General features: G+C 35.0%; 1 protein-coding gene across 1 annotated transcript in view; it reads left to right on the top strand.

Annotated features, from left to right (window-relative positions):
• The first annotated feature begins 9508 nt into the window (after positions 1-9508).
• The window catches only part of LOC143250996 (guanine nucleotide-binding protein G(o) subunit alpha-like), a 46404-nt gene continuing 31839 nt past the window's right edge, over positions 9509-24073 (top strand). Inside the window, exons 1-3 of the mRNA XM_076502264.1 lie at positions 9509-10241; positions 10911-10953; positions 19726-19867. Of these exons, the coding sequence (XP_076358379.1) occupies positions 10124-10241; positions 10911-10953; positions 19726-19867 (303 nt within the window). The 5' untranslated portion in view covers positions 9509-10123. The remainder of the gene's footprint in view (positions 10242-10910; positions 10954-19725; positions 19868-24073) is intronic.

Genomic DNA, 24073 nt, shown 5'->3' with positions numbered 1-24073 from the left:
AAAAGAAAGAAAGTAAAATAATACGCTAGTTCAAAGGCAGAATCCTTGGTTTTCTAATGGCTTAATATCGGAGAAAGCTATTAGTGAGTTCTGAAAGGGAAGACTGACAGGTGGGTGTGGCAAGAGGGGTCTGATTTTCCATTTGATAATTCTGTAAGTAATTAAAATGGAAAGGTATAAATAATATGCTTTGTATGAGCAATAACAATATTATAATTATCCCTTCAAAAGGGTTAACAACAGACTTAGGTCTGCTCTTCTCAGACAAATAATTTCTTCAAACGAGTTTTGGCGGTAAGCAGTTATGACAAGCACACACTTGTTGTGTACACAGCTATCTTCAGCGCTCGCCTTTCCGCCTAAGCACTTGTTGCGAGGTGGTTATTCAAGTTTCTAGGTCAAGATGTCGCGAATAATATGTTTAAACAAAACGTTTTACTATTGTTAATCGTTACTTGAAGTTGGTGTTGTTCGTACACGTGTAGACATATCAAATCTTACTATTGGGAATTTGGACATCAGAATTTTTTTAAAAACCTGCGTAAATCACAAGATTCTCAGAAAGGTAAATCTATCAATGAGACAAGTGGACCAAGCAAGAAGCTCTGAAGGAGTAAAAATGAAATAGTCGTACATGAAGATTCACTTTTCGAAGACTGATGGATGAACGTTTACATCTGAATGATATAAAGTATGTCCTCGACTTGAATATTCCACATCTAATGACATGGTTAACTGTTTTGTCTGTCATCATTTTACTACAGGTGCTAAATATCAAGACAAGCAACCTCTGGTGTCCGAAGAGTTCCATACATGGAAAAGTGTAAGGTCAATTTCCAAAAAAAAAAAACAATACACTTCTCAAACACAAGCAGTCTGATGCACATTTGAACAATGCCTACAAATAGAATGCTTACTTCGAATCAAAGCTGTCTGAGAAAACAGTTGTAATCACGTTAAAGTAAAGCTCACCGGCTGTTTGCGGAAAAAATAGGGAATACATTAAAATACTTATAGAGACGTCGAGACTTACGGCTGTCCAAAGAATAGTTCAAGAGGGGTCATCGTCAAGAAGACACAGCAGGAAATAAAGGAAACTTTTTTTGAAATATTAAACTTCTTAAAGACTTTTCCTAAATGAACAACTGTGTGAAGGACCTAAAATTACCGAATATACGCGCCACAGTGTACAAGATGCCATTTTGGATATCCTCAGTGACATAATTTTGGACGAAATAAGAGAAGTTCAGGTTTTAGTCGATGAAACTAGCGACCTATCAGAAAAGAGCAGATGAGCATGGTACTTCGGTACTTAAATAATTCACAAGTTTATGAAAACTTTCTTGGTTTTGAAGTCGTTTCAAAATCGTTGACCAAATATATTCTGGAAAGTTAAAGGACAACAGACTTGATGTCACAAACCCTTACTGATCAAAGGCATTATGACACTGCCATCATGAGCGGCAAGTGCTCTGAGATTCAACAGAATATAAGAGAAATCTTACCTCAAGCCATCTGCATTCATTGTCTTGATCATCCTTTTAATTTGGTCATCGTAGAAAGGGTAAAATATCTTACCATGGTAACTTACCTTTTTTCAACTCTTCACACTTGCTACACTTTTTATGGTGGTTCTAATGTTCACACACACAGTGAACTAACTGTTTTTCAAAAGGAAAGACATGCAGCCAAACGAAAAGCCTGTAGAATTTTTAAATATCGGAAGCGCAGTGGGCTTGCTAGATGCGTGCTGTCAGTGCAATTGTTCTATTACATTTCTGAAGTACGTTGACATAGGTGACAGCAATCGAGATTGCGCATCAAATTCCCGATCCATTTGGCGCAACTCAACCAGACATTCATGTATTGTATGCTGTCTCTGAATGACATCATATGTGAAACCAAAGAACCATCAGATACGCTGCAAAGATCCAAGTTACATTATTTAAAAGCAGCAGATTTGGTTAAGAGTTTCCTATAATAATCAAAGCTCCAGTGTGACGAGAAACCTGCACATCATGCTCCACATTCTTGTGACAAAAAGGACTTGAAATCTTGCTGTCGGCGTTAGTTATAAAGCTTCATACTCTCAAACACGGACGACTTTATAGTTCTAACCACACTTAGAAAGCGGGACGCCATACGAGATTCATCTTGTATGAAACGAGTCATCCTGTTTTCCAACCATTGATAGTCTTATTGGAAAACTAAATAAACGTTTCAGTGGGGGAGAGGAATCTCCAAACGTTCGATTAATATGAAATAAGCCATCTAATTACCAACTACTGAAATCTTTCTTGGATAACTAAATAAACGATTCAGTGGAAGAAATCTCCAAACGTTCTGCTCTTTGTCGGGAATCAATTTCAATTCTGAAAAATTCCTTGATATTGAGACTAGGAAATTTCTTGCAGCCTATTATAGACTGAAAATTAGACAACCCAATAGAAGGATTGGGTGCTCAGATGCGTCATCTGGAGAAGCTGAAGAGTTTGTACAACATCTCAAACCTTCATTTATGGCTTTCACTGAATTTTACAAGGTTAAAAGATATCAATAACTTTACCAGTTAGCACAACTAAAACTGATAAAAAATTATCTTAGAACCAATATGGCAGATAAGAGGCTGAAGAGTCTAACAGTGAGTAGCGACTACAGAAGACATTTTCTTTCCTTGATCTTAACCACATTGTCAACAGACTCGTTACTAAGTTACCGAACAAAAGCTTAAAGTTGAAGAAAGGGACAGTTTCGGTTGGTGACTCTTCAACTTCATGCTTTTGGCCAATATTCACTAATTCACTTTTAAAGCTAGATATGGTCAAACACTTCTGATGCTTTCTAAGATCTATGAGTACTGCGGGACTTCAAAACTCAACACAAAGACCTTTTTGAAATTTAATATTGGCTTAACGTAATTTAGCACACTAAAATTTGGAGAGAATAATGAGTGTGTTTAAAATTACACGTGAGTAAAAGATGTCTTGTTTTGCTTCCAAATTTTGGTTCTCTCCGTTTTCAGTGCTGGCGCCGCCACTGATTTAAAACTTAATTTTTTCGTTCTCTTTGCCCATGGTTACAGTATAATTTCCTCTCCATGGTTGTTTTCTTGAACATCTAGGTTTTTTATGAGTTTAAATGGTTTAAGAATTCAAAGAAAATATTTTAATTGATGACACGAAGGAAGAAATAAAATGTACTTCAAGATTAGCATAAAGGGTAAACTAAAGACTAGGGAGAAACTCTTTTAGCCTTGGCATATCAGCCCATAAAATGGCTCTGACTTTTTCAAGTACAAATGTTTACATCACAGCTTCGTTATCTCTTGACCGATTCGAGATCTAATTACAGTTTTCGACTCAGGAGGTCAAACCCTTCAGTTTAACCTATTTGATTACGTCCAAGGTCTCATAGATTAATTTACTCTAATCCTACCCAAAATAATTTCAGTTTGAAGGTAGGTAGACTGGTAGAGATCCTGATGAGTAATAAAAGTGAATCGGATACACGCGCGTCCCACGCTTGGTGTCGCTGTTGCACAAAAATATAGCCAATAAGAAAGAAAAAGAAAGGTCTTGTTAAGTAATTTACTTTATTCCTGCCTAAAAAGATTTTAATTTCCGAGGCTATTGAAGATTCCCGCTTGTTTAGCTTATTAAATTAGATGAATTAGGAAACTTTTGGAAGCTTTCACAAAAGTGTAATGAGAAAAAGCAAAAACCCAACCTATAAAATAAATTATGCTACACATTATAAGTTATTCAAACAATAACCGTCAGTGAGAGTAGAATAAATCATTAAGTTTCAACTGAAACCGTCAATCAAAGTACGCAGTTATCATGTTACCGTTTTTTCTTTGTTTTTCCGTTATACTGTAGTCCACATTCTTAAACATTGTTTTAAATGACGTTTTGCCTCTCTGTTTGACTGTTGGCTGATTTGGCAAGCGTTAACTGTTATCATATTGTGTTTCGGTTTTTGAATATTGGTTACAGTTTAGTAGGGTTTCCGTTTCATGGATCATATCTTGGTCTCTATCAACACAGAAAACAGTCCTACTCTTTCGACACTGCTTTAAAATGACAGCAGACTATCAGTCGAAACGTAGGACATAAACTAACTAATAATTATTATATAGAATAAAGTGTTATTAACTAATTTATTCATAGAAGTGGACGATGGTAAATTATATATATCAAGGCAATATTTAATGTGCGATCGCCAAAATTCCAAACAACACTTTTTTTTTTAAAGTAACATATTCCAATAGAAAGTAAATATGAACATGAATTAGTAGAACTGCAACCTGATAAAAGTTTTAGTTTTACTCAAGAAACAAATGTAGTAAATTATATTTAACTGTGCTAGCCGTCCCTAATTTAGTAGTGTAAAACTAGATGGAAGGCAGCACCACCCACCGCCAACTCTTGGGCTACTCTTTTAACAACGAATAGTGGGATTGATCGTAACACATTACAACGCCCCCACGACTGAAAGGGCGAGCATGTTTGGTATGACGGGGATTCGAACCCGTGACCGTCAGTTTACGAGTCGAGCGTCCTAACTATCTGGCCATGCGGGGCCGTGTTTGAAGTGAATTTTATGGTGTTGTCTAGGGTGTAAACATCAATTTATACGCATTTTACAAACTGAGATAAGTAAGAGTTGTGGCGCCCTCTAATAAGCAGAAACAGTATTTCTTGAAAATGAATCCTTTCTTTTGCACTAAAACGCTATCAGCTTGAGAGATTTTCAAAAGTTTATTGTATTTCATTGCATATCTTATTGTATAATGCGTTACTGCGTTACTATATATTCTAAATCAATTAACAAATTATTGACAAAATAAAAGTACATTTGAAATATAACTTTTAAGAAGCTTGTTTGTTTATGTGTTTTGAATTTCGCGCAAAACTACACGAGGGTTATCTGCGCTAGCCTTTCCTAATTTAGCAAAGTAAGACTAGAGGGAAGGCAGCTAATCATCACCACCCACTGCCAACTCTTGGGTTACTATTTTACCAACGAATAGTGGGATTAACCGTCACATTAAAATGCCCCAACTGCTGAAAGGGCGAGCATGTTTGGTGTGCAGGGTATTTGAACCCGTGACCCTCGGGTTATGAGTCGAGTGCCTTAACCACCAGGCTACGCTCGGCGGTAAGTCTGAAAGCTCATATCAGGAAATCCCATGTTTCGATACTTAAAGTGGGTACCGTATAGATCTCCTATCAAACATAATTCTGAAGAACAAGAATATTTAATACCTACGACATTTCTATGGGAACTTTAACAGCTCAAAACAGATATTGTGTTGATATGGTAATGAAAAGTCTATACTGTTCATTTTGTGCTGTTATATTCAAAAGATCGTCCTTTGTTATAAAATGATAGGTGAGAGAAAATAGTCAAAATACCCACCATCAACTCTCGTCTCACCAAATAGAGGGATTTGATCTTCACCTACAATCTTAAAAGTTCAGACTGTGTTTTTGTGACAACGGACCATGGAACATAACCCTCCGTTTTACCTTTCAAACACTCTTAATTACCAAATCACACCTAACCCTTGACCCCTACAAAATTTGGAAAAATAAACAAACTAACGTCATCAATTGTGGTTACTTTTTTCCCTTCCAAGTTGGTTGGAGAAAGAGATAAAACGTATACTTTTTTATAAGTCTTAAACAGGTTAAAATAATAAAGGAATTGAAATTAAGAGAATTTTCCTTGAAAATTATTTATTTTTTGACCTTTTTATAACATTTCACTAATTAGCTTTTTCGTTCAACTTGTTTTCGTGACTTCTCTATGCGAGATTGATAATATAGTAACATTTCATATACGGATAGCTTTGTGCTTAACTTCAAACCAACAAATTCATGAACTGATTAATATATATATATATATATGACTTATATATATTACCGATAAATTAACCGCTACCTTTCTGTGAGGCAGCCGTAAGTCTACAGACAGGCTTACATCGCTAAATCTCGGGTTCGACTCAGCGCGGATGACACAGCAGTTAGTTCAATGTGGCTTTGCCCTAAAAGAAACAAACAAAATAGATTATGGTAAACAACTGAGGCTTTAGCGTAAACTCCGAGGGTTTATAACATTAAAATTTCGGTTTCTTTACTTGGGATAATCAGAATACAGATAGCCTATTTAGTAGCTTTGTGCTCAACAGGGAAACAAACAAGATAAACATAGTTTACATGTATAGCGTAACGTAAGTACGTAATTCGGAGTTTAAAGCAGTTTGTCTTATTGTGTGAAAATATTGCGAAGAAAAAGTGAGAAGAGAGTTCTGATAACGATGAACATTAATAATGAAGACTAATCTAAAAATAAACATGCAATAAAACAACTTAATAATATTCAAAAACATGCATTAATGTTGCTGTTACATGAAGTTAACCACAAAGCTGCACACTGCGCTCGCTATGCTCTTCCCCTCACGTGTATCGAAACTCGATTTTTAGCATTGGAAATCCGTAGACATACCGCTTTGCTACTGGGGAAGGAGGTAACGTGTATTACAAGGTAATTATTTAGCAGACGTGCAATAAGAATTTTTGAAATATTCGTTACTACTGTCTGATGCTTACTGACTATAGTTCTGGTCGTGTAAGTTGTTTTCGAGGACCAACCGAAATATTTCTTTTGCAAATTTTACGTTATTTCACTAAACACAGAAAACATGTTTGTACAGTTCAGAAATTGTCACTTTTTCACTACATTTTAGTACGTGCTATTCCCAGAAACTACGTGCAGTAGGCAAGTATGTCGAATCAGTAGCTAAAAATACCATTAGAGTGCAGAAACACGTGTAGTTCTGTTCATTGTGATTTATAATGATGTCAGACAGGAGATTTTAAACCCTTAAAAGTTATTGATGATAACCATGGTGTTAAATATTCACGAAAGTAGAGCAGAAGAAGAAAAACATTTCTCAACTAAAATAGCTTCGACAGGATTCATGTGTGTCTTCCAGAAAAAAAAAAGCTCGTTCTAGAAGGTTTTCCTTCTTTGTAGCTTCGAGCGAAATTCAAAAACAAACACCTTTCTTTGTGATATGCCAATTACTATAGATTTCCTGGGTGTTAAAATGCCTTCTGTATGTTTTGAACTTCACTAGTGACATAATTTGTTATCTTATTAAATATTTTATTCGGGATACTTCCGACACCTACATCAACAACAACAAAATTATATGTGGGTGATTCTTCTGAATATTATACAGAAAGATGACAAAAACTTTTCTAGTGTAGTAGGTTTCCTACTCTTCAGGTCTAATGTCCTCAGTATATTAATCCTGGACATTTCAGCCATACATATTTTACTTTTGACATTTTCAGAAGCACAGTGCACAAAATGCTATTTTAGTTTTTTCATACACTTTGAACATCTTGAGATACCTTACATGACACAGAAAAGGAATACATTTATCTTTATTCCAGTTAAACGTTAAGATTTCGTAAAATATATCCAACTCTATCGCGAGGTTAGGCCTAGTGTAACCAGTGATTCGTCATTAATTGCTTTATTACGACATATCGAGAAATGGATAGACATATCTAGAAACACAGAGGAAACTACACTTGTTTCTCGAATAATGAGACTAGTCTTTTAACATCTATTAAATTCATCCTCAAGCGTTTTAGCACAGTCTGAACATTATATATATAGTACCAGCAAAGTTAACAATCATTAATTTTTTAGCGACCTCTACCTGCTCTTCTTGTTTTAAGTCGCGAGAGAAATGATTGGTCACATAACTCACTTATCTTTATATATTTATCAAATTTATTTTTGTCTCAAGAAGAAGTAACTTGTGCAACCTTTTCTTGACATCATTGATAAATTTTGATTTATTCATATTTTGCATAAATTTCCTCAAATCCTCTTGTTGTTGTGGTCTTATTTAACTTACTGTTAACACAGTTTCACTTTGGAATATCGATAACTTTAGTTATAGATTTCATTCTCGCCTTTAAAAACGTGAAAACTAGTTTAATGTAAATTCCTAATATGCGTGATGACACTGGGTGAAAGAGTGCATTTAAAAATAATTTAATAAATAACAGGTTATTTTAAAATTCCCACATATCACGGTACATTTAAACACAATTTAATAAAAAACAGGTTATTTTTAAAATCCGCACATATCACGGTACATTTAAACACAATTTAATAAAGAACAGGCTATTTTTAAAATCCGCACATATCATGGTACTTCTTCAACTGTTTATTTGCACTGTATATGAATATAATTAAATTCCTGTGAGGTACTGATAATAGTTTTCACAGTGAAACAATTCAGGTTGTCTCACGATACGAAACTTAGTAATAAAAATTCCAAAGATAAATAAAAAACTGAAAATTGTATAAGTGTCGATAATTTTAATTTCATTTATATTTATAAATGTATTTCATATTTTAAGCCTGATTTTCCCCATGATAATGTTAAAGTTTTCCTTGTAAGCTTGAGGAAGTAAAATACATTCATTTTTAATTTCACGCTTCGGTTTTTAAATTTAAGTAGCAGATGTCGCTTTACGTAATGTAATTGCTGGTGAAATCTGTACTATAGAAACAGTCTTTAACTTCACAGGCAACCGCAGTTCATAAAAGTTTACAGTCAGTCGTAATTCCGTCTTAGTTCTGTGTAATGTACGAAACTAACCAACTTCCATCATGATTACACACACCTAGATGAATGCATATTACTTTTTGAGAGCATATTGGAAGGTTTTAACTTCAACATTACTTTATATAATTTTCGTCAGTTCTTTTTACATAACACTTTTTCACTTTTTGGAGGCCGGTCATGGCGAGTTGATTAAGGAACTCGACTCATATTCTGAGGGTCGCGGGTTCGAATCCCAGTCGCACCAAACATGCACCCCCCTTTCAGCCGTGGGGGCGTTATAATGTGACGCTCAATCCCACTATTCGTTGGTAAAAGAGTAATCCAAGAGTTGCCTTCCTTCTAGCCTTGCATTGCTAAATTAGGGACGGTTAGCGCAAATAGCCCTCGTGTAGCTTTGTGCGAAGTTAAAAAACAACAACAAAAGACATTCTTGAAAAATGTTCGACAGTTGAAGTAGTAATGTTCTGAAGGATGAAATGGTGTGACGTCATTATTACACGTTACTGTTGATCTGAGACTTGCAACATTTTAACAGCGAATGAACGTTTGTTGAAAATGTGTACACAGATTTTATTGTTCCCGATACTCTTCAGTATGATATCTATTAATAATTACAATTTAAACAATTATATTTCCGTGTGATGACTTGTTGAAATTTTATATTCTTCAACGAATAAAACTATTTGGAAAACAACTTGAAGTGTGCTCAAATACACATAGTTAATGTAAGAATACTAACCTAATATGTTGTTTTCATTTTTATCACTACAACTAGATAGTTATTAGTTGAACTTTTTGTTTAATTGCTTTCTTAAAGTTCGTGACAGAGGGAGCCCCGAGCATTTCCGCGATTGCGCGTCGAGGTTTCGAAAGTAACAGACAGACGTTAAGGGCGATTTATACTTAGTACGTCAAAAACAGATGCAAGAGCGTGTCTTTCGACGAATCATTTGCTCAGCGGAAGGTTATAGTACTGAAAATTATTTTCTGTTATCCAATAACGGTGTATAATAATTATCTTAACAGTCAAAAGACTAAATATTTCAAAGTTTTAAAAGGTCCCTAGTTCTCCACAGCTGGGTGAAGGAAGCATCTTGACGTAATGTTCTCCGCCAAGTTCTGTGGTGCGGTATCATGGCAACCATAAACTGGAAACTACAAACTAGTTCTTGATTGGTCACCTCCACGTATTATTTCATTTTATTATCATACTGTCCTGGATTCCTTTGAATAAGTAATAAATCCTTTTATTTATTTTTACTTTGATGGTGAGAGATTTATAAACATCGCAAGTTCCTAGAGAACAACTGCGTTATCTTTGTTACGAAAAAAAATTGTTTGCGAAAAATGGCAATCAGTGGTAAGCTTAGTATTTTGTGTTCTAAAAAGTGACAACTCATTGTATGATGTGAAGAGGTGAAGCCACTTCGCCGGGGCCAAGAGCTGCGAACTGCAGCCTTAATCATGGGATGTACTATGAGTGCCGAAGAGCGAGCAGCGATGACTCGCAGTAAGAAAATAGAAAAAAATCTGAAGGAAGATGGATTGCAAGCCGCTAAGGACATAAAACTATTACTTTTAGGTAAGCCACCAGAGATGCCAATTCGGAGAGGCTGCGTCCACCACCCCAGCTTTAAAAATAATTTTTTCTTGAATTGCAAAACGTGTGGTTTAACGTGCTATATTTATGAGAAACTAATATTAACATATCAAAACTTGACAATGTTAAAATATAGACCCAATCAGTTTAGTGATAATGCAAACCGGAAAGTAATCAAGTTAAACTTTGTCCTCTCAGATATGGTGCTGTTGTTGAAAAGTCACTGACCCGTTTTTACGAGTAACATGAATGAAAGCGTAGTTACTGCTGCCATAGTAAACATTTAACAAATCTCCAGAATCTAGGATAATATTGTTGTCATTTTAACAGTGTGATATTTATGTTTTCTTGAAAATTAATAAAGATATTTTTTCTTCGATTTATTCTAAACTGTCCAGGATCGTTTAAAATGTTAACAGTGGTATTAATATCTATTTCAGTTCTCGTAGAATTACTGCCGAAAACATTATTGACAGGAAGGGTGTTGAACTGATGAAACGTAACATTCTAATTTTTATGTGTAAAAACAATATATTTAATTATCTACACTCATTACCAGGTTCATGTTTAATTATGATCTGTGTAGCAGTTGGCATTGATCTAAACATAATATTGGTTTATAATCTATACGTATTTTAACTTCATTTCCAGGTGCTGGCGAATCAGGCAAGAGCACAATTGTAAAGCAAATGAAGTAAGTGTATTTATTTGAATTTATATATATAGGCACAAAACAGTCCTATTAGTAACCGCAAGGCAAAGATGATGAGAGACAAGAGGCATGGCATGGCCAGGTGGTTAGAGCGCTCGACTCGTAATCTGAGGGCTGCGGATTCGAATCCCTGTCTTACCGAATATTCACTTGTGTTGTTTCCTTTTATGTACTTAACAACAACCAAATCAAGTTTTTAATTCAGTTTTTCGTATTAACTTCATTGTAAGAAGTCTCGTACCTCAACGGCTTTTTTTCAAATAAAGCATATTTTCTCGGACAGTGTACAATCGCTAAAATTGTATTTGATAATTTAGTGTCACGGATTCGAATCCCCGTCACACCAAACATTCTTACCCTTTCAGCCGTGGGCACATTATATTGTGAAAGTCAATCCCATTATTCGTTGGTAAAAGAGTAGCCCAAGAGTTGGCGGTGGGTGGTAATGACTAGCTGCCTTCCCTCTACTCTTACACTGCTAAATTAGGAACAACTAGCGCCGATAGCCCTCGTGTAGCTTTTCGCGAAATTCAAAACAATCAAACAAACAAATGAGAAACAGAAACGTTCCTTTATCTAAGAACATGTGTCGTTTCAGATTACACTTCTTATATATTTATTTCCTCTACACTAGTAAAACCTATTTTGTAACACATGTTTGCGAGATTTAACGTGCCTTGAGCTTTGTGCAGTATTATAATATCGAAATTTGTTAATATAATGAAACTGAAGGCTAGCTTTCCACGAGCAGCGCAGAAGAGATACTGACAGACGTTGTGGTGTTATTCTGACTTGATCTATAGACAAGAGCACGTGTGTTCTAGGCCGCGGCTTATTATGAGTCAGGGCGTGGTCGGACGAGTGGGACATCCAGGGTTTGTCTCGAATTCTCTTTGTCCGTAGGTGTGATGCAAATTTTTCGTAAGCGAAATAAATGGTTGCGAAACGCACGCACGAACACATTTTACGAACATACCAAGGAAGTTTTTAAACTTTTAAAATAAAGTCAGACAGAGCATTTTACTTGACATTTACAGCACTGTTCGAACCGAACACAAGATGAGCGCAGAGAGAAACACATATAAGCGCGCGTGCGTACACAAGTGTTTTACGGATTTAAAAAATGTATTTCAATTCTTATTTTATTATTGTAATAGGAAGGATATGAGGTGCTTTTGCTGTTGTTGTCTCTGTTACTTCATGTAGTGTTTAAAAGCATCTAATAGAATTGACGTCTACTGTCGATCATAGGACCTACAGTTTAGTGTCTCAATCTCAAAGTTATTTGTTAGAGGTAGGCAAGTGTAGTGTTAAATAACTGTTTCATGGTTTTTTGTACTGTCGACTGCAATATAAAAGTTACTTTTCTCCGTGGTGACATGTTTGTGCAGAAAGAAAGAACATATATTTGTGTGTGTTTCTTGGGACCAACAGTTTTGTTTGTTTGTTCTTGAATTTTGCGCAAAGTTACACGAGGGCTATCTACGGTAGCCGTCATTAATTTAGCAGTGGTAGATCAGAGGAATTGATTTTCACACTATAACGCCTGCAGGACTGAAAGAAAAAGCATTTTCAATAACAAGGATTCGAACCCACAACTCTCATATTAGTATCCTAACCACTTGGCCATATCAAACGAAACTATAAATTTGTATCGTTTTATTTGATTTGGTTTGTTTTGAATTTCGCGCAAAGCCACACGAGGGCTGTCTGCGCTAACCGTCCCTAAGTTTACAGTGTAAGAGTAGAGGAAGGGCAGCTAGTCATCACCACCCACCGCCAACTCTTGGGCTACTCTTTTACCAACGAATTGACCGTCACATTATAACGACATATTAAGAGACTTAAAAAAAGCAAGTGTGTCGAGATCAACCACTGGGATTCAAATTTATTAAACTGTTGTTGGTAAAGATCTATTTGTCAGGTATTCATTACGTTTCGAAATGTATCTCAGAACGGCTGGAATGAGTGTTATTTTCAGGTTAACCTGAAGATGACCTATGAAGGTCGAAACGTTGTTCTCTCTTTATCAATAAAAGTGATAGTACCCATACCATCCGTTCTGAGATACCTTTTTTATTTTAAGTGGGTTTCTCGTCATCAGTAATTACGTTTCGAGTTATTGTGTAAGCCTAGAAAGCAGTTGTCTGATAAAATTTTCAGCCTAGAACATGTAAAGAAAAAAAACAAACCTAGCAAATATGATACAAGTTTGTGATGTCACAGTCTTAAATCGTTTTGTTTGGCTAAAGGTGTGAAAAAAAAAAAAAAAGAAAATTCAAACCTTTGTTGTAAATCCGTCACGAGCGGTTCACATATCTGTAACTCTTACATGTTGATTGGTAGTTGGATTGCTCCTTACATGTTGATTGGTATCTGGATTGCTCCTTACGTGCTGATTGGTATCTGGATTGATTCTTACATGCTGAATGGTATACGGATTTATATCTGGATTGATTATCGCATGATGATTGGTAGACGGACTCGTAACTGGATTGATACTTGCATGACGATTGGTGGACGGACTAATACAAGATGACGTAATGATACTCACTTAATGATGGCTAATTGGATTTATTTTCACTACTATCGAAATAGTAATTCAATTTTTAAAGAATTCATTAGTCACTAAGCTTAACTCTAAAAAAGGATAGAAAACAACAAGTATTAGTTGATATAATATTTCACATTTTACACGTGTTTGTCATTATTATCTCTAAATAACATGCTTTATACTCGAACAAATTAGAGTGATTTTTAACATTGAGTCTAACCAGAGCAAAACAACAACTATAGAATACCATTTGAAACGTAGTATGGGCAACTTGCTTTAATTTTATTTACAGGCCCAGAGCAGATTCGAATTCTGATTGGATAACAGTTGATTTTGCAGCCAATTAGACATCAGTTAACTAAAGTACAACTTAACTGAACTTATATCTAAAGAAAACTTGCATTTCCAACAGTTTCAAACTGCGACAAAATAGATTCATCTTTCGAAAATGTGTATTTCGATTAACGCTTAAAGTTGATTCTCTCAGGACAGGAAATAACAGTGTTGTTTTATATAGCAGTAGACAATAACGACAATATTGTGTTATCTGTTAATAGATGATTACGACAATGTTGTTTTATTTAGTAGAAAGCTATCGCTCAGATGTTGTTTTGTCTACTCATAGATGGTCATGACAAAGTTGTTTTATCTGTTAATAGATAATTACGACAATATTATTTTATCTAGTAGAAAGCTATTGCTCAGATGTTGTTTTGTCTACTCATAGATGGTCATGACAAAGTTGTTTTATCTGTTAATAGATGATTACGACAATGTAGTTTTATTTAGTCATAGATGCTTACAACAATGTTGTTTTGTGTAGTCATAAACAATTACAACAATGTTGTTTTACCCAGTAATAGACAACTACGACAATGTTGTTTAAGCTACTAATAATCTATCATAAAATGATGTTTTATCTAGTAACAGACAATTACGATAATATTGTTTTATATAGTAATAGACGATTACGAGATTTGTTTTTTCTAGCAATAAAAGATTAAGAGAATATTGATTTTTCTAGCAATAAACATTTACAACAATGTTGTTCTATCCAGCAATAGCCGATAAAGACATTGTTCGTTTGTTTAATAAAAAGGTATGAAGAAAATATTGTTTTATGTAATAATAGATGATCAGGACTGTTATTTTTAGTACTAAAGTAACTAAACAATTACGACAATGTTTTTTATATTTAGTAACACATGATTATAACTATAAACTATATGAAAATGTTGTTCTGTTTTGTAACAAGTTATCACGACATTGTTTTATCTAGTCATAGTTGGTCACGACGTTGTTTTTCTAACTAGTAATAGAAGATTACAACAGTGTTGCGTACTGTAGCAACAGAAGATAAAGACAACGTTGATTTATCTAGCAATAAACAATAAAGACAATGTTTTTTATCTCAAAATAGAGGATTACGTTAATGGGTATTTTATGGAGGAATACATTTTCATGAAAACATTGTTTCATTCAGTAATGGCCCGGCATGGCCAAGCGTGTTAAGGCGTGCGACTCGTAATCTGAGGGTCGCGGGTTCGAATCCCCGTCGCGCCAAACATGCTCGCCCTTTCAGTTTCAGCCATGGGGGCGTTATAATGTGACGGTCAATCCCACTATTCGTTGGTAAAAGAGTAGCCCAAGAGTTGGCGGTGGGTGGTGATGACTAGCTGCCTTCCCTCTAGTCTTAAACTGCTAAATTAGGGACGGCTAGCACAGATAGCCCTCGAGTAGCTTTGTACGAAATTCCAAAACAAACAAACAAACAAACGTGTAAATTTAAAGTCTGTTATACGAACTGCTTACACAAATTCGTGCACTTCTTGTACAAACAAATTAACGTAATTACAAGCTATGTTTAATAAATTGTGTAGTTTTAATTTTTCCTTCTTCCAATTGCCCATCAATGTGGACCAGTAAAACTTTAAACATTAAATATAAACTCGTTTATGAATTCCCAGCAAAATTTTTTGTTTCAAAAACAAAGTAACCTGGAAGATAACGACTTGATTTTTCGTGTTGTGAGACTTTAATGTTTGAGAATGTTCACTATTGTTGAAAGTAACTCGCCACCCGTGGAGATACTTTATTAAATAAATATGTGTACATAAAAATATGTTCAAGTTGTTCATAAAAGGTTGGATGTGGCATAAGCCTCGTATGTGTTAAATATATTGAGATTTGCTGTGTTTGTTTGTAGTTAAACACAAAATTACATCTATCTGCTACAATTACCCAGAATTATCTAAACTCGATTTTTTGTCTTTATGAGTCCAGTTCTTACCGCTGTGTCACAGAGGGCATTTGATGTAAAAGTTTTTGTGATAGATCTGGATCTCTGTAAAATATGGATTTTTCAAACTATTTTTTATTTCGTTAATTCACACACACACACACACACACACACACACACATCATAAATTAAAATCAAACTTCCAAAGTACGAAAAATAAAATAAAAAATTGAGGATTATGATATGTAAGCAAACGACACATATCACTGTACAGATAATGAATAACATTTTATGGGCACATTTTTGTGTACCCAATATGCACATTCAAGGGTTGAGGTATATATATATGTATAGTATTCATTAATTTGAAGAATGGCAGTTGTTTTGTTGTTCCTATTTTGCGACACGCGCAAGCTACTTAAATGCTATTTGTCCTAGCCTATCCTAATTTTGTAGTGATAGATAAGAGGGAAAGGCAGCTATTCAATAGCACCTACTGCCAATTCTTGGACTACTCTCATCTGACTGTCACTCTTATAACGCGCCAACGGCCCCAAACTGCGGAACCTGATTTTTATTTGCATTATATTTCTTACCGTAACATGAATCAAACAATGGACCCGCAGTTCCACTACTATCTGGGACGAAAGTTACTGGGCCACGCTCGGTTCAGATTTGTAATTGTGTAACTCTGTCTTATTTAAGTTTTATGTGTTTATGATTCATAATGTCTATCGCTTGGCTTGTAAAAAAAATGTAGCTATCCTAGTTTACACTTGTGTTACCCCAGATCGTTATAGATGTATCTGAGTAAGAGCTATAAAACTGTAATAAAATTCGATTTGTTAATCAAGAATGTCCTAGTTTTTCACATGGCTTAACCTTTTTCTTATCGAGTGGTCTCCATTGGAAGAGAAACTCCTTACGCATTCAACCAAGTGGCAGAGATTTAATTAGATTAAAATTGCCCCTTATGTGCCTCCGTAGTCAACATCTAATGAAAAGTACTTATTTTTATGGAATAGTTACAACTGATGTAAAACTATTTTAAAATTATATGTATATATATGCCCTTTAAACGAAATCAAACCTAAATAATTTAAGCAAGATAGCGAAGAGAAATAATTCTGTTTGATTGTGTAGTTTAAAATCTTACATTTAAGCAATTATTTTAAACTTTGTAGTCAATATATTCCTTGAGAACTGACAAAAGAAATAAACAAATTTAAAACTTTAGTTATGCAGAAGACTTGAAATAAAAATTAAAGTAATCCTTCCTTAGTCATAAAAAACTGACGTATAATTTGAACAGGTTTAAATTTGATTAGTTTGAGATTAGAATCGTTATATTTATAATTAACGTACTGTGAATTGTAAAATATATGTATATATATATACATATACAAATATTAGATTTAAAACCATAATTAGATTAGACTTACTTCCAAGAGTCATACATAACATTTTGTATCGGTAAGTACTGAAGTCCAATCATAATTCCTGAGTATTGTGGTTCGAACCAACACTGAAAGTCAAAGGCATTCACAAGGGGAGCTAGCAAGGGGACTGGGCCCTCCAATAGCTAGTCACATGGATATGATTATTGTGATAAGTGTAATGTTATTTAATTATATGCGTATGATGCACGTGCGTGTGTTGGTATGGCTTATGTATATAGCATGTGTGTATATTTAATATGATCCTCCTTCACTACTAGCAGTCACATTTAAATTCCTGCGCACAGCCCTGCTGAGACCACAATGTTTATACATCGAACGTTTGAACTTTTCTCTTTATCATCACGGTTCGAACCGTTAACGATAAGTACCGTGGTTTTAACCTGTTGACTGCCAAGTATTTCAGCTGCTACAATACAACTCTAATGCTTCTTCATACTGTAACTTTTTCGTGACGCCATTTGGGATCGAAAGTGAAACAATTTGTAAGTAGGTCAAATGCATGTATGGTGCTGACATCTAGCGTTGAAGTTAGGTATTATTGAGAACGAATTAACTCGTCCGTGGCACTGTATTACCGATCTCGTCTACGACACTGAACAGGTTAAATGTTACTTGTGAGTACCGGTGTTTTAGTGGCACTTAAATATTTTATGGTAAAAGCAAACAAACAAAATTGGCAACACTTAACAAAATGAAGTGCACTATTTAATAGATGTGCATATACACATATTTGTAATATTCTTAAGTCAGTTGTTTTGGTTTGGGTCTTAGGTATAAAATCGGTACCTATCTGGGGTGGATGCTTAAATTGTCATACTGAAGAATCTTATAAATAAAACTATGGACAATGATAGTGGTTTTAATCGAGTTTACCAAAGGTGGTGGAAAAAAGTTACTCCGAAGTTAGAAAAAAAACAACTTGTAATGTTGTTTCCAAACTGTATTACCAAATACAGTTACACGAAACAATGAATGTCAAGAAGTACCATGGTTTAAAACATCTTCATGAATTTATTACATTGTTAAGGGAAACAATAGTGTGAAATATTGTAGCATGAGGAGGTATCACTTAATATTGTTACTTATAACGTAAAACGTTTTTACGAAAAATATTCTAGATAAAGTCCCATGAATACAGTTTAATGACCCATAAAGTTTAATGACCCATAAGTGGAACATTTATTTCCTGAAATAAGTTGTATAGCTGGAGTTTCATCGCATTCATCCATTTCATGCTAAGTAGGATTTCTGACGATTGATTGATTGTTTGGAATTAAGCACAAAGCTATACAATAGACTATCTGTGCTATGCCCACCACGGAGTATCGAAACCCACTTTCTAGCGGTGTGAGTACACAGACAAACCGCTGTGCCACTAGAAGGCTACTTGCGACTAACCGATTATTTCTGGTTCTTGCATGGCCTCGCAGATTGTGTTTTTTAAAAAACAAAACAAAAACAACTTCCCCAGTAAACTATCACAATAAAACTATTTAATAGCCTGATAAACTCTTGCTTGGTCTAAGTGTATTAGTTTTTAAATAATATTTTAAGACTTTTTTCAACGCTGACTAAGTAATATATATATATATATATATATATATATATATATATATATATTGTTAGGACCTAATGTGGCTCAGTTGATAATTAGCGTACCCTAGCTATAAATCCAATAATTCGCGATGCCATACCCACGAAACGCTCTCAGCACCCTAAGGCGCATGTGTACGATAAGAATAATGGTCAACATTTACCATTCATTAAGACAAGAGTAACCCACGAGTTGGCGGTGGGTGTTATTAACTAACTGCCTTATTTCAATTCAAAATTAGGGACGACTAAGTACAGGTTTTGTGCGAAAACTCTGAGCCAAACAAACGGGGTAATTTGCTTATTACGTTAAATAATCTTGAACAAAATGGTTTGGTTTGTTTTTAATTTCGCGCAAAGCTACTCGAGGGCTATCTGCGCTATCTGTCCCTGACTTAGCACTGTAAGATCATAGGGAAGGCAGCTAGACATCACCACACGCCGCCAACTCTTAGGATACTCTTTTACCAACGAATAGTGGGATTGACCGTCACATTATAACGCCCCCACGGCTGAAAAGGCAAGCATGTTTGGCGCGACTGGGATGCGAACCCGCGACCCTCGGATTACGAGTCGCACGCCTTAACACGCTTGGCCATGCCTAGCCACTAACAAAACGCAGCGCACTACTTAATAGAAATGTATATATATATATATATTTGTAATATTCTTAAAACACTGAAAAATGAGAACCTTAAGTTAAGAGTTAATTATAATTAAATGTATTTAAATTAAACCTCATAAAAATCTAAAACTGATCGCAGATAAGCAAAATATAGAATAATATTATTTATAGTCAAATGATTAATTTTACGTTATTCTTTAAAGAAAAACTTTGTCTCCAAAACATCATACAATCGTACGAGGGAAAATATTCAATGGTATTTGTTTTTTGGATGATTTTATAGAATTATCCACGACAGTGGGTTCACGCAGCAAGATTTCCTGCAGTATAAGCCTGTGGTGTACAGCAATACCATTCAGTCAATTGTTGCTATACTGCGAGCTATGCCTAATCTCGGAATAAACTTCGGGAATAACGAGAGAGAGGTAAGTGGTGACATCTCTTTTTTATTTTGTTCTTTTGGTTGTGGTGGGGATATATTTTATTTTACACATCATTTCATTTTCACTTTACAATAAATTATGAAACAAAAACCATAATATAGATTTAATGAAAGAGATGGACAAAACGAAGAGCATTGTAGAATAGACTGTTCTGTCGAACTCAGGACTCTTGTCTGTTGTATTAGAATTCTGATCATAACTCATATCTCTACATTTTCTGAACAACTTCAATCTCACTGGAAGTTTTTTTGGGAGGAAGGTTGTTTCATTGTTTAAAGTGAAACACAAAGCTACACAATGGGCTATCTGTGTCCTTGCCACCACGGGTATCGAAACCCGGTTTCTGGCGTTGTACGTCCGCAGGCATGCTGCTGTGCCACTAGGGTGCAGAAGGAAAGGGGGCATCTTAAAAGTGTATCAGAGCGAAAAGGGCTGAACTCAATCATTTGGGATTTTTTCTGCGATTGAGTATTGTGTTCTTATATTGTGATTAAAAAGGCTTAACATTTTCTGTGGTAGCCCTACAATCACTTCGCATAAGATTCTTTGTTTGTTTTTTAACTTTGCGCAAAGCTATACGAGGGCTATTTGCGATAGCCGTTCCTAATTTAGTAGTGTAAGACTAGAGGGAAGGCAGCTAGTCATCACCACCCACCGCCAACTCTTAGGCTACTCTTTTACCAATTAATGATGGGAAATGACCGTCATATTATAACGAGTTCACGGCTGAAAGGGCGAGCATGTTTGGTGCGACAGGGACTCGAACTCGCAACACTTAGATTACGAGTTGAACGCCTTAACCCACCTGGCCATGCCGGAGCCTCTTGCATAAGAATAAGAGTAAAAGGTCCACATCTTCATTGCTTTTCCTGTAGTTGGATTTGATTGTGTAAGTAAAAAAAAAATGTCCATACGTTTGTTACATTTCTTGTATTTTCAAACCATTATATAAGGAAAAATTTTAATACTGGTCTAAGCACTTGATGATTTTAAGCTAATTACTGATTATTGTTTTAGCTCAATCGGTCGTGAGAAAAGTCTTGGGTTCGATCACTTGTGGGACCATATTAAAGTAACGACTCACAGGGATATTTGTTTGTGGTATTTGAGGGATGAAGTATTGTAAGACTGTTAAAAATCTCTCATTTGGAATTGCCAGTTGGTTAACTGAATTGGTAAAAGTACATTTAAGAAGTGTTGAAGTAAAAAAACACGTTTTTGGAGCGCAAGAGGTAAAACATTAAACTATCATAAACATGGCGCAGAAAGCCTAGCTGCTTTGCGCCATAAAACACAGAAACAATTTTTCATAACATCCAAAAGGGAGAATGTGGATCCAAATGTTTTAAAACTTTTTCTAAGAACCAGAATAAACCGGTTTCAAAATCTGAAATATTTCAATGTGTGTATATTTGTCTTTGTTTCTAAGTTAGTCCTTGTTGTCTTTGTTTCCAAATTAGTCCTTGTTGTCTTTGTTTCTAAGTTAGTCCTTGTTGTCTTTGTTTCTAAGTTAGTCCTTGTTTGTCTTTGTTTCCAAGTTAGTCCTTGTTTGTCTTTGTTTCCAAGTTAGTCCTTGTTGTCTTTGTTTCCAAGTTAGTCCTTGTTGTCTTTGTTTCTAAGTTAGTCCTTGTTGTCTTTGTTTCTAAGTTAGTCCTTGTTGTCTTTGTTTCCAAGTTAGTCCTTGTTGTCTTTGTTTCTAAGTTAGTCCTTGTTTGTCTTTGTTTCTAAGTTAGTCCTTGTTGTCTTTGTTTCCAAGTTAGTCCTTGTTTGTCTTTGTTTCTAAGTTAGTCCTTGTTGTCTTTGTTTCTAAGTTAGTCCTTGTTGTCTTTGTTTCTAAGTTAGTCCTTGTTGTCTTTGTTTCCAAGTTAGTCCTTGTTTGTCTTTGTTTCTAAGTTAGTCCTTGTTGTCTTTGTTTCCAAGTTAGTCCTTGTTGTCTTTGTTTCTAAGTTAGTCCTTGTTGTCTTTGTTTCCAAGTTAGTCCTTGTTGTCTTTGTTTCTAAGTTAGTCCTTGTTGTCTTTGTTTCCAAGTTAGTCCTTGTTGTCTTTGTTTCTAAGTTAGTCCTTGTTGTCTTTGTTTCTAAGTTAGTCCTTGTTTGTCTTTGTTTCCAAGTTAGTCCTTGTTGTCTTTGTTTCTAAGTTAGTCCTTGTTGTCTTTGTTTCCAAGTTTGTCCTTGTTGTCTTTGTTTCTGAGTTAGTCCTTGTTTCCAAGTTAGTCCTTGTTGTCTTTGTTTCTAAGTTAGTCCTTGTTTGTCTTTGTTTCTAAGTTAGTCCTTGTTGTCTTTGTTTCCAAGTTAGTCCTTGTTTGTCTTTGTTTCTAAGTTAGTCCTTGTTGTCTTTGTTTCTAAGTTAGTCCTTGTTGTCTTTGTTTCTAAGTTAGTCCTTGTTGTCTTTGTTTCCAAGTTAGTCCTTGTTGTCTTTGTTTCCAAGTTAGTCTTTGTTTCTAAGTTAGTCCTTGTTGTCTTTGTTTCTAAGTTAGTCCTTGTTGTCTTTGTTTCTAAGTTAGTCCTTGTTGTCTTTGTTTCCAAGTTAGTCCTTGTTTGTCTTTGTTTCTAAGTTAGTCCTTGTTGTCTTTGTTTCCAAGTTAGTCCTTGTTTGTCTTTGTTTCTAAGCTAGTCCTTGTTGTCTTTGTTTCTAAGTTAGTCCTTGTTGTCTTTGTTTCCAAGTTAGTCCTTGTTGTCTTTATTTCTAAGTTAGTCCTTGTTGTCTTTGTTTCCAAGTTAGTCCTTGTTGTCTTTATTTCTAAGTTAGTCCTTGTTGTCTTTGTTTCCAAGTTAGTCCTTGTTTGTCTTAAGGCTACATATGCAAGTTAAAAAAATCAAATTATTGGATTATTTATTAAAGATGTGGAAGTTGCGTTTTTTTATATTTATATTTTTGATCATGATTTATTTAAATTATCATTTCTCATCCTGTACTTAGTCTTTTACTCATTGGTAATACCCTGCATTTAGAGGGAAACAGTATAGTGATAATTGAAGTTCAAAGTATATTTCCAGACAAAACGACAAGAAAAGGAAATTTGAAGCTCAAATATGCTGTTGTTTTTTAACTTCTAGCAGAATCAACACAAGACAAGATGTTACTTGTCTGAAAATCGATTCGTGTTTCAGCAGTTGCGGTTTGTCGTCAGTTAGAGTTTTATACGCTATGGTTGGATAATAAAGTAGATATAGAAGAGACAAACACGGATATTCTGGCAGTCGCGGTGCACGGAAATAGTTCATTATAAATAATGTCTTCTGTTGCACGTATCTGTGACTTAAGCAATCATACAAAGAAAATATTGTATGCTGAGCGTGGAGAGAACAACGTACCTTGCTTTAGAATTGTTAGGTTTGTAGAGAGCGATAGGTTGAAAATATATCAAAATAATAACACACTTATAAAGTCACTTTCCAGTAATAATAATGCGGTTGAATCCTACAACAAACTTAAAATTCAACTGCAACCCTCATAAGAAGAACGTATTCCTCTACAGAGGAAAAATAATATTGAAATGTTATAGTTCATTACCAATCAAGTTTCGTCACAAGTGTGAATAATCTTCCTGTTTTAAGTTATTCGATGAATTTTTCAAATTAAATTATTTGGTAATAACTACGTACAAGGAAGTAAACTTAAGATGTAAGTTATATGAAACAAGTTTACTTTTTATAATGTTATTGTTAGATTTGTTCTATATTATATTGTCCTGTAAGACTTCAGTATACAAATCAATGGATATTGTCTTATAGAAAACATGTTTTTACTTCAGTAGCTCAGTTCACCATATTAGTTTGAATTAACGGTTCATAAAACGTTAACTTGGTAGGTTGGTTACTGTGCAAGTGAAACAGTCCAAATATACCGCTGACATTTTCAACCATAAGATTTTAGATGGGGTTTAGTTTTGCATTTCAGAAGAGAAATGCGTGCATTCTCTTTTCCAGTCTGGAAAATATCACTCTCTTCTCACCTGACTCAGTCTTGAGGCAATGACAATTGTTTGTTATAGTAGTTGAGTAGGATGAGGAATCTCCAGGCGTGACTAATGCGTCACTTGAACTTGATGTTCAACGACGTACCAACACGGGCGAGTGAAGCGCGTGTTTGCACGGAGAGTGTTGACTGGAACCTTATTTAAATACTGTAGCATCCACATCTCCCCAGTTCACGAGATTACAACTGATGTAGGCTATATGATCCATC

This window comes from Tachypleus tridentatus, chromosome 5 (genome assembly GCF_004210375.1).
Source record: "Tachypleus tridentatus isolate NWPU-2018 chromosome 5, ASM421037v1, whole genome shotgun sequence".
NCBI lineage: Eukaryota > Metazoa > Arthropoda > Merostomata > Xiphosura > Limulidae > Tachypleus > Tachypleus tridentatus.
The sequence above is the reverse complement of the archived record's forward strand: the minus strand, read 5'-3'. Positions and strand labels throughout refer to the sequence as shown.